Source organism: Chelonoidis abingdonii, chromosome 7, assembly GCF_003597395.2.
Source record: "Chelonoidis abingdonii isolate Lonesome George chromosome 7, CheloAbing_2.0, whole genome shotgun sequence".
NCBI classification, from domain to species: domain Eukaryota; kingdom Metazoa; phylum Chordata; order Testudines; family Testudinidae; genus Chelonoidis; species Chelonoidis abingdonii.
The window spans coordinates 64,982,359-64,993,282 of NC_133775.1; the positions used below are offsets into that span (position 1 = coordinate 64,982,359).

The 10,924-nt window shown below is 41.0% G+C and overlaps 1 protein-coding gene across 13 annotated transcripts in view; it reads left to right on the top strand.

The window, feature by feature from the left end:
• The window catches only part of PRRC2C (proline rich coiled-coil 2C), a 128,049-nt gene extending 118,305 nt beyond the window's left edge, over positions 1-9,744 (top strand). For 7 of the 13 annotated variants that reach the window (XM_032806130.2, XM_032806139.2, XM_075067962.1 and 4 more), the window contains 3 exons: positions 3,575-3,701; positions 4,923-5,159; positions 7,904-9,744. In XM_032806130.2, the coding sequence (XP_032662021.1) occupies positions 3,575-3,701; positions 4,923-5,159; positions 7,904-8,164 (625 nt within the window). In that variant the 3' untranslated portion in view covers positions 8,165-9,744. The remainder of the gene's footprint in view (positions 1-3,574; positions 3,702-4,922; positions 5,160-7,903) is intronic. The other 6 variants (XM_075067965.1, XM_032806140.2, XM_075067967.1 and 3 more) reach the window with 2 other exon arrangements.
• The last annotated feature ends 1,180 nt before the right edge of the window (positions 9,745-10,924 follow it).

A 10,924-nucleotide genomic window follows, 5' to 3' on the forward strand; every position in this document is an offset into this window, starting at 1 on the left:
TGTATTTTCAAAAACTGAGGTGACAATGACTTGCAGGCACTAAAAAATTTTAAAAAACAATGCAGAAATAGAGCTAGAAAGTTTTGAAGATTTCAGAGGAATGTAAATGTACACTGCCTGTGAAGACTACAAATGAATTGTAATTCAGATTCACTTTTGCACAATATGGACATCTCACCTGTATCAGCCCTCAGTGTTTTGTGTGCTTTATTTTAACAGGAGGTTATATTTCTGTTAGTTGTTCCATTTCTTGACTGTGGTTTTCCCCCTTAATACAACGTAGACACTCAGGTGGATCCCCAATTTTATGTCAATTGGTGAACAACCTCAAAGCATTTTTGTATTGACATGTTCTGATTGTGTCCTGGAAATAAGTATATCTTAGTCCCAAGCATTCGTATAACCTAATATCACTAGTGTTGACGCAGGCATGTGCTACTACCTAGGTCTTTGCTGAATGTATGGCCTGTAAGGGCAAAAGTCTGATTCTGAATGGGGCCCACTTAGTCTCAATGTGCCCTTAATATCTAACTACTTGGATTTTTTTTAAATAGTCTCAAATCATCCCAATGTTGGGGTTTTTTTGTTGTATAATATTGTGGCTGTAGAGGTTCTGAATGCATCAATACATATTGGTACATAGTTTGTTGACATCAAGATAGCTGAAATTTAGTGGACAGGTAATTAACCTGCCATATATAGTCTCTTCTTCACTTCCAATTTCCTTGGTTGGTTTCAGTCACTGAAGCTTAATGTTCTATTAGATTACAATAATTGTGTTAAGATGCTTATGTACAGAGTCAGTTGTCTGGGAATGTTTTTAGGGTTTTGTGCGAAGAGCGTTTCTGCTTTCTTGTTTTTTTGTGTGTGTAACACAAGATAATTTGTTTTTTATTCAGAAATAAAAAAAATTGTGATTACAGTACTGATTCATTGCCTGTATCTTTGTAATTGTCCATCCTTACTCATGTGACAGACCCTGCAGTTCTGAAGCAGACAAAACTCCCATTGAGAGGCTTGGGAGTTTTGGCTGCATCAAGACTATAAGATTGGACCAGGGCCGGCACTTCCATTTAGGCGACCTAGGCGGTCGCCTAGGGCACCAGGATTTGGGAGGGCGGCAGACTGCTCCGGTGGACCTCCCACAGGCGTGACTGCGGAGGGTCCGCTGGTCCCGCGGCTCTTGTGGAGCATCCGCAGACACGCCTGCAGCAGGTCCACCGGAGCTGCGGGACCAGTGGACCGTCCACAGGAAAGCCTGCGGGAGGTCCACCGGAGCCGCGGGGCCGGTGAGCCGGCCCTGTGCCTAGGGCGCCAAAAACCGTGGCGCAGCTCCTGGATTGGACCTATAAACATATGTATATTTCATAGTTGCGTACTCAACTGGGAAATGCCAAAGCTAAGTGCATATGGACACACTTGCCCTTCCCCCTTGTGTGTGTTCATTTAAGATGGTCTTCAATTATATTGTATTAAATACAGTACTTCTGAAATTTTTCCTGTAAGTTTGAGTATAATGTTCAGCATCATGTTAGTAATCTTTTTCTCTTACACAATTATTGATTTTAATAGTTCATGTGTATCCTAAGATTTTAGGGGAAATGTATACAGTACTGTTTGAGCATGTGCCTATAAATTAAAAACATTTAATACTGAAGGCTTAAAGTGCAACTTTAATTTTGTCATTTCTGATTTTTATTGAATAATTCCAGTTTCTGATTGAGCAGCCTTTTAGTATTATTTCCTGAAACCTTCCTGATAGGGATGAGGGGAGAGACTGTCAAGGGATTTTCGGTTCCCTGCTTAGCTTAAGGTCTTTTCAGCAAGATAAAAACTAGTTGCTTTATACAAAGGAGAAAATAATAGCGACACAGTTTTTTCAGATATGCAGATGAAGCCATCTAAATCTGTGAGTAGCTTCTTTCCGCTGTGGTAATTGGACTGAAAATTTTGTACCTTCTGTAGTTAGAAAATGGACTACCTGAGTTGACAATATCCCTTGAATTGTACTTCTTCAGTGTTTAATACAGATTTTGAATGGAAATTCCAATTTTTCATTGCAAGAAGATTTTGATGGGGTGATGAGGGAGAAAATATTAAAAGGAGCATCAGTCTTCATGACTCCAATATTCTGATGGGTTGCAAAGAAAAGGCAGTTAATGTGTAAAATCAGCAATCAGGAAATATTTGAGAAATTACTGAAATGCCCTGTCCCATGCACTTTATGGTCTTCTGCAGAGACCCCTTCTGTTGCACACCTTAACAGAACCCAAGGTATATTGAAGGAGGCCTCGGGCCCACTCATCTTCATTGGGCCAGCATGCAGTTGGGGCAGATGGGCTGGAAGACTCCAGAGAGCCACAGAGTTATAGTATTTTAAACTTGTTCAGGTTGAAAATTGTAGGAATAAACCGACTTAAACTAGTAAAACATTTGAGTAACTTAGTTTAGCTGTGCACACGCACATGCTGTACATCAGTGCTCGTGTAGCAATCTTAACAAAAATATATTGCACATGTGTAATACATGATATTTAAAGCAAATCAAACCCCATTTCCTCACGACTGAGGCCATGTACTATTACTTGGTGAAGGCTGTTGCATTCTTAAAAAATCAACTTTCAAACTTCATCTGTTTTGGCTTGGCTGTTCAAAATGTTACAGAAAAAAATGGTAATGGAGGGACATGGTTTTACTTCTCACAAAAACTAAAAAAAATCATCCCACACCTGGAGAACTTCAGCCTGAAAACAAAAGTTTCAGAAAGCTATGAGCAAGAGAGAGGGTCAGAATGGAAACAATTAGGGAGCATCAACTGTCCTACATGTGTACTTGGTGTGTCACAGGCCCCAGTGCTGAGAAGCTTAGGATCTGAATCAAACAATATGAAGGGAGTGGAATGGACAAAAAAAAGATGGAGGGGTGGACCTTACCACACACAGCAAACAGTCTTGCTTACTGAGTCTGAGGGTACGTCCACACTATCCGCCAGATTGGCGGGTAGTGATCAATCTATCAGGGATCGATTTATCACGTCTAGATGAGATGCGATAAATTGATCCTCAAATGCACTCCCCGTCGACTCCGGAACTCCACCAGGGCGTGAGGCGGCAGCGGAGTCGACAGGGGAGCCGCAGCTGTCAATCGCGTGCCGTGAGGATGGGAGGTAAGTCGAACTAAGATACATTAACTTCAGCTATGCTATCCTCATAGCTGAAGTTGCGTATCTTACATTGACACTTCCCCCGCCCCCCTTAGTGTAGACCAGGCCTGAGATTGTTTATAGTGGGGGCACTAGGTAAAGTCTGTGGCCAAAACATTTACTTTTCTTCTGTGTTCTATTGCTCATTCTGTTCAGTAATTCTGACTCTCAGCTATTTCCCCTTTGGGTTGCCATATTAACTTGCTACCATTCTGGCTTCATTTGCCTTGAGGATCCTAAAGATATTTGCTAGGGAATATCTGATACTAGTTTTCCTTTGAGCTCAGATTTCAGCTGGGAGGTGCTAATTACAAAAGCATCCTTGTGATGATAGCAATGTCTTGATTCTAATTGGTGTTGGTTTCTTTTCAAGGGCCGCTTCTACAAGTCCTAACAACCAGTCCAATAAAATGAACAGCATTGTCTACCAGAAGCAGTTTCAGTCAGCAGCTGCTGCTGTAAGAATGACACAGCCATTTCCTGCACAATTCGCACCCCAGGTGGGAAACTGATGGCTTCCTGAAAGCAAACTTGCTTTTCTATACCTCAGTTAATCCTGTGACTTTATAATTCTTCTCACCTGTGGGCACTGTTTTTATTTTTATGGGTTAAAAGTATAAGCCCTAAATTGAATAAAGAATGTTCTTTATCAAGCAACTGAATTCAAGTTAAATGCAAACATGTTGTTAACCTTGCTAGTTAATGCAGGTTTTCTGGTGTTTCATGCATTTTAATTTTCAGGGACATCGGTGCATAAGAAAGTGAGACACTTAATAGCACTAGGTTGAGTAGTTCTAGTACAGGTAGGTGCCTTGCAGGCTTCCCCACACAGCTCCAAACAACTTCATTTCTATACACACTACTGTATGGGAGTGTGGGGGACTCAGTATCTCCGAAGGGTCCCAGTGCACACTTAAGATTCTAAAAACTAAGCAGATTCCTAGTCATTTGTCTGAGATGCAGTTCTGAAGTGTTCCAAAGTATGATTTATTTTTTAAAAATTCCAGTGAACACCTGAAAAAAGTAACTGTTTCAGGTTATAACTGGATGTCGTTGAGCCACTAGAGAGAATGATACACCTCTACCCTGATATAATGTGACCTGATATAACACAAATTCAGATATAACGCAGTAAAGCAGTGCTCTGGGAGGCGGGGCTGCGCACAGTGGATCAAAGCAAGTTCGATATAACACTGTTTCACCCATAATGCAGTAAAATATTTTTGGCTCCCGAGGACAGCGTTATATCGAGGTAGAGGTATATATGCTGTGGATAAGGACTCTTTTTGGGATTCATCTGTTTGATTTCAGAGTGTTTGACTTAAGGATCTCTGTGTCTGGTTATTTTTGATTAAAAGGTTCACTAAATGCTCCCAGGTGCAGAGAGAACTTTCTCACTAGTGATGCCTTAGGTGCTGCCTTGCTAGGGTTTGTAACATGCCTTAATTTTGGGTTCTCCCCCCCACACACACACTTTTTTTTATATAGAATTTTGAGGAGTTAGAGCAACTTTAAGCACAAGAGCATCATCTTGTGGGTTCTGTTTTTCCTAGAGTCCAAGCATCGCCTGTTTTAACAGAGGAAAAAAATCCCCCTACTTTCTTGGCATTTATTGGCAGAGCAGGCATGTTTTTCCCCCTCTGAGGAGAAGCCAACATATGATCTGGTTGGCAATTTTCTAATTGCTAAATGTTTTTTGTTGTTGTTTTTCCCCCACTTAGATTCTCTCTCAGCCTAACCTGATCCCTCCATTGGTAAGAGCCCCACATACTAACACCTTCCCAGCACCTGTTCAGAGGCCGCCAATGGCACTGGCTAGTCAGATGCCACCTCAGCTGACCACAGGCCTTATGAGCCACCCTCGTTTACAGCATGTGGCCAGAGGTCCTTGTGTATCACTATCTGGAGTCAGAGGCAATCAGGCCCAGGCTACGATGAAGGCTGAACAAGACATAAAGGTTAGTATTTTGAACAGCAGTGCTGTTAACACCAGTTCAGTCTTGACAGCTCATAGGGCAAAAATGTGTCTATGAACCGTGTCTTACGATGCCTCTGGACCCTTAACCACTTTATCCAAGCCTTTTCATGTCTTAGTACAGACTAAAAACTAAAACTAACACACACACCCTCTTTTTTTAAAAATTTTTAAAAAATTTTTATTAAAGAATTGCAACTGTAGTGATTGGCAGCAGGCTTCCATTCTCAGGTGGTTTTGTGACCGATGGCTCCATGAAACAATTACCATTCTTGAGGGAAATCTGAGGTTTAGGCTTCAGGAGATTGCATATTTTGGATGAGATGTAAAACCCAAGGTCCTACTATTAGTGGCCACTCAAGGTGATGAGCCCCATGTATACTGGCCAACTTCCAATTTTGGTAATGTGTCCGAATTATATTTTCCCTATTTCTCAATTCCTGTTATAAACTGTTTAAACAGCTGGCATATTCCACCCAAGAGGCAGCTGCATTTCGGTAGATGATGTGAATCAACATATATAAAAACTTGTAAAGCACTTTGGGACCCTTCATGATGAGGCAAGATATTTCCTGAAGCAGATGCAATGGCACAGGGAGTCTGTGTGGGGACACCATGAGATTATAATACACTTAACACATCTTCCTGTATTCTGCAGAATGAGTTACCCATGTGGATAGCACTTCATCTAAAGGAACTCTTCTTCAGTTATGTTGCCACTTCCAGTGTCTGGGTGTAGAAGTAATGTAACAAGCTTTTTAAAAAAAAAAAACTAGGCATTTGGGGAGATGTTACTCTCGCTGTCCTTCACGTAAATTATAGATATTTTTAGTTTGTAAATAATTACCTATCAGGGCTACAGCTAGTCCAGAATTCTAACAAATTAGGCTTAATGTTATCCAGAATTGGCTAGTTCTTAATCCGTCTATAAAATTTGATCCTGAATTAGGCCAGTCACATCTGAGTTTGCCCTCAAAAGACAGCAAACATAAATCTTGCATAGTCTTGTTTTCTGTACCTCCCCATATACATTCTTTGAATGATTATTTCACATTCATTGCTGTCATTCCTTGTCACTTGTGATTAAAGCATTCAGACATCCTGATTTAATTAACTAACAAATCTGCACAGAGGAGTTAAGTCCCCGTGCCGCTTTATTTAAAATGCAAGTATCTCCACAGTCTGTTGGTCCATCACTAATAAATATTAATGTTGGTTACGTTACTTGCATGAAAAGTTGGTTAGTCATTACAGTAGAGTAGACTAGGGGCTGGGATTCTTGGATTGTTTTCCCATTTTTACACGGAGGAACGGCAATCTCTCTGCCCCATCTGTAAAATCGATAGAATACCGATCCACAGGAGTATTGATGTTCAGAGTGTTTTGGGGTCCTGCTTATAAATGCATAGCATTCTTGATAGCATATTACTTTTGTGTTGTACAGTGGACTTGCTTGCAGAGGGCCTGAGGAGTGCAACTCCTACTGGAGTTGAGTAGCACTTACATGAGCAGTCCCTTGACTTTAGTGGGTGTTTGTATGGGTGCTGCTCAGTGTGAATAAGGGTTATAGAATCCTGCCGTTAGGCAGCATAGTGCTATTCCTTACAGAGAAAGGAGCAAGGGTAAAATTGCAGTTTGCTCCGTGTAACCAAGTGGCTTAAATTACATACCTTGCAAGCCTGGGAAAATGGCAGTAACTGAGGCTATCACTGTAGTGCAGCTAGTGCAGACTCTCTAAGCCAATGGCAAAGAGCTCTTGCATCGACTTAATTACTCCAGCCGGTAGCTGTGTCAGTTGGAAAAAGCTCTTCTGCTGTCCATGGTAAGCCGGTGTAATTTAAGGTTGCTCAGGATGGTGGCTTATTCACACCCTGGAGCAACATAACTTATACTGACTTAAGCTGTAGTGTGTATATAGTCTGAGAGAAACCATAATTAACCCAGTCTAGGCAACAGCTTCTGTGTGTTGTTAGGGGAGTGGTGGGATGTCTTCAGGTGTGAGGAGAATTTTGAATCAGGACATTATGGCTGTTTTGGCACTGTAGAGTTTCTGAAATTGTCCACTGTTGCTCTAGTGACAGTGAGACTGTTGGTGTAGGGTAGTTGCCAACATTTTTGCCACTGTCACATAACCCTGCTCAGAACAAGTCTAGAAGATGCAATGGCAAAAAGCTGGCAGCTGGTCTGCACTTGTACAACCCTTGTTAGTACTGACAGAGTCACAGTAGTGCTAGAGGAAGTGGGTGACAAAGTCAGCGTTCCCAGTGTCAGACAAGGCGGGGGCAGAGGGGGGAGAAAGGCATGTACTAGGACCACTTACATTAAGGGCTTGTGGTGTTATGATGTCTAACGTTTTATTTATAATTGAAGATTTTTTGCAGTTTTCAGAGTTTCTAAACGTTCCCTAAAAATAGATCTTGGACTTAGTGGGATCCAGGTCAGCAAAATGTTTCCAAATGTATCCAGATGGGAAAGGGGTTTAGAAATGGCTGCAGGAAGGGCAAGGGAAGATTGGGCATACCACTACCTTTATTTTTATATTGAGACACATTTTCAAGCCCGGGGGTGCCTGGGGAAGAAACTAAAAGCATAGCAAGATGTTGCCCTTTGGGGAAATCCTGATGAATCTGATTGATCGTGAAACTTTTTTAAAATGTAACCCCTACAAGAAATAAATACCTTTATCTTAATGTTCTATCAGTAAATGTTTTTTTCCCTTTTTTTAAGGCGAAGCAAAGAGCAGAAGTTCTTCAATCCACACACAGGTTTTTCTCTGAGCAGCAACAACCGAGCAAACCAACAGGAGGCAAAGCTCAAAAAGTGGACGAAAGTGGAAGCAAACCCACTGAGGCAATGACGGACTCCTCAGGGGTCTGCCAGGACAAAGTGGAGGAAAAGCCCGCCCCTGTGCCTGCTGCCACCACAAAACCTGTTAGAACTGGACCAATCAAACCTCAGGCAATCAAGACAGAAGAAACAAAATCTTAAAGGCTGTGTTTCTATGAAGCTGGGGTGGCGGGGGGAGATATGACAGCAGCATGAACCCGTAGCCCAAAGGGCAAAACAGTGGTCTTCTATCCTGTCATGGCTCCAGACAGTATAAAGGGAGATAGACCCTACTGGCATTGACAGACATAAAGAGCTGCAGGTCCAATAAAGCTCTCAATCTCTTCAGGCTTGCAGCTTCTCTAACATAGCATGAGGTCTGCCTTTGGTGGAGTGTATGTGGATATATTGACATACACATCTGTATGCCATCCAGATACATAATGGGAAATAGCACAGCAGGGGAGAAGGTGGCTGAAGAGCTGGGAGGATGAATACTCTTTTATTCATGCTCTGCTGTTCTTTGGCTGCTACTACATCTTTTATAAGCTGTCTCTCTCCGATCATGCAGTCTGAAGACAGTGCTGGACAGACTAAGGTGTGTTTATTTTTACTTTTTTAGTGACTTGAGAGGCTGCTGTTTTGCAATAAAGAAATGAGAATTAATATAATTGGCAAGTCACATATAGTAGCTTATCCTTCACCACCTGGCATCTAAAGTAATAGAACACAATTAGTGACATTGACGTGTCAGATTTCCCTAAAAAGGCAGTGTTTGACTGCTGTTGCTTTTGGTTGATATGATGTATTTAGATCACGACAGTAAAGTGTCGCTTGGCACGCACTCTACTCTCTACACCCATACCCCCTCAGACGTTCACCCCTGGATTTAAAAACCTAATTGCATTAATAGTCAAATGAGTTCTGTTCACCTCTGTTTGGCTATCCTTGTATGAAGCCAGTAGTCTTTAACCAGTTTCCAGCTTTTGTCTGTATAGAGCAATGAGCACTTAGAACTGTGCTGCTAGATTAAAGAGAAACTTTATCAGAGTAAAGAGAACCTTATCTACAAAGGTGCATTCTTATGTCAGAGCTGCATCGCACCACCTCCTTGCCCACTGTGTGCTGGAACGTAGAAATCAAGTCAAATAATGCCTTTTTCATTGTATCCTCTATTATTATAGCTGTAGGACAGTACTGTATGATACTTCTGTGAATGTAAGATATCCTGTACCTGCTTATGATATGTAGTAGTGACTGTGCTATACCAGAGCTGTTTTTAATAATGTTTTCTTCCAGACAATGATTGAGAAGCTAATAAAAGGCACCAGGTACCACATCAATAACAGAATTTGCTGTTTTTTTCTGGGATTTTTTGTTTTTTACTCTTTGGAAAGACGTATGCTGAAAGTCTAATGTGTATAATTTTGTTCAGATGACTGCAGAAGCTGGAAAGGCTGTTGCTGCTATTGATGCCTAGTGAATTGCTATTGGTTATCTTTTTATATAAATATATATATAATTTGAATTTTGGAAACTTTAGCTGTGATGTCAACTTCGGAAAAAATATCCCACTTGTACTGTGAGTTGGCATTGTACAGAAATTAACAGCCATATTGGTCTAGAAATGTTCAACTTAATTTTTTTTCCATTTGTACAGGGGTAATACACTGTATTAAATATGTAAGGTCTTATTTACATGGGTTTGATTACAGAAACTAATAAAGTATTCTCTAAATAAAGTATCCTGGTAATTTTATAATCCATTAGTCTACATGCTTACAGGCAAAAAAGAATGTGTGAGGTATCACTTTTGCTGTATGAATGGCATATGTTATGGTTTAGGAAGAAAACTTATAGCAGTTGAATTTCTAAAACAGCTTCTATATGGTCAACAAGGCTTGCCTCTCTCAGTACATTTCTCTCCTATTAATCCTCCAGTGAAGAGCTAATAGGACATAGCTTAGCCATATACTGGATCAGACTCTTAGTTTATCATTTCTCGTAGCTTGCCTCCAGCACTGGCCAATATCTGATGCTTAAGAGCATGAAGTAAACCTCCTATAATGCTTCTGGGCAATTGTGCACTTCACTGAGTAAAGTAGGAGGGGAGAATTCCTTTCCGACTCCCATAGAGATCAGGTCATAGTATATTTATCATGTCAATTGTGGTCATTCAGATACCGCAGTCATTCATAGTGACAGACCATTAAATACAAGATCATGATTTGCCAGGTCAAGCAGGAGAGGGTCGCGATATAAACACATGTTCTAGAGTAGTAAAAGAAGTACAAAAATTCCAAGTACATAACTTATTTCATTTCCCCAAACTGCTGTAATATGAAAGTTTTTTCTAAATTCCAGCAGCCAGTTCACCATTACACAATCTACCTTAAATGCATGAAAATGTGCCATTAGCTGACACCTTTGGAAGCCCTTGAAGCTTTGATCATTCTTAGTGTTTCTAATATTGTCTTCAGCATGGTGTCTGATGGCTGAGATGTTCAACCCCTTTAACCTGCAAGTTGCAACATCCTTCCCTCCATTGCAGCCAGCCAGATGGAACTGGCATCTCAAACACAAGGTAATTAAGTGAAACAGTTGGGAATGCATCCATAAAGTGATAGTATATTAGTTAAACATACGTGTATGTTCTCTATCTGGCCACTAGAGTGTGCCCTTGCTTCATCATTACCTGAAAATGTAGCGATTTATCTTACTGTCCATCATAGGGTCCATCGCCTCCAAAGAATGTGACCAAACTGCAGAATTAAGAAATAAGCCAATAGCAAGATCTCAGCAGCTGCTTTTGCAGAAGCTGATGGCCTGTTCTGTTGTTCCATGTTGAGGTACTGGGGGAAAGCGTATAGAAGGATTGGTCTTCCCTGTACCCAAAAGGAACCAGACTGAAGGCAATGGCTT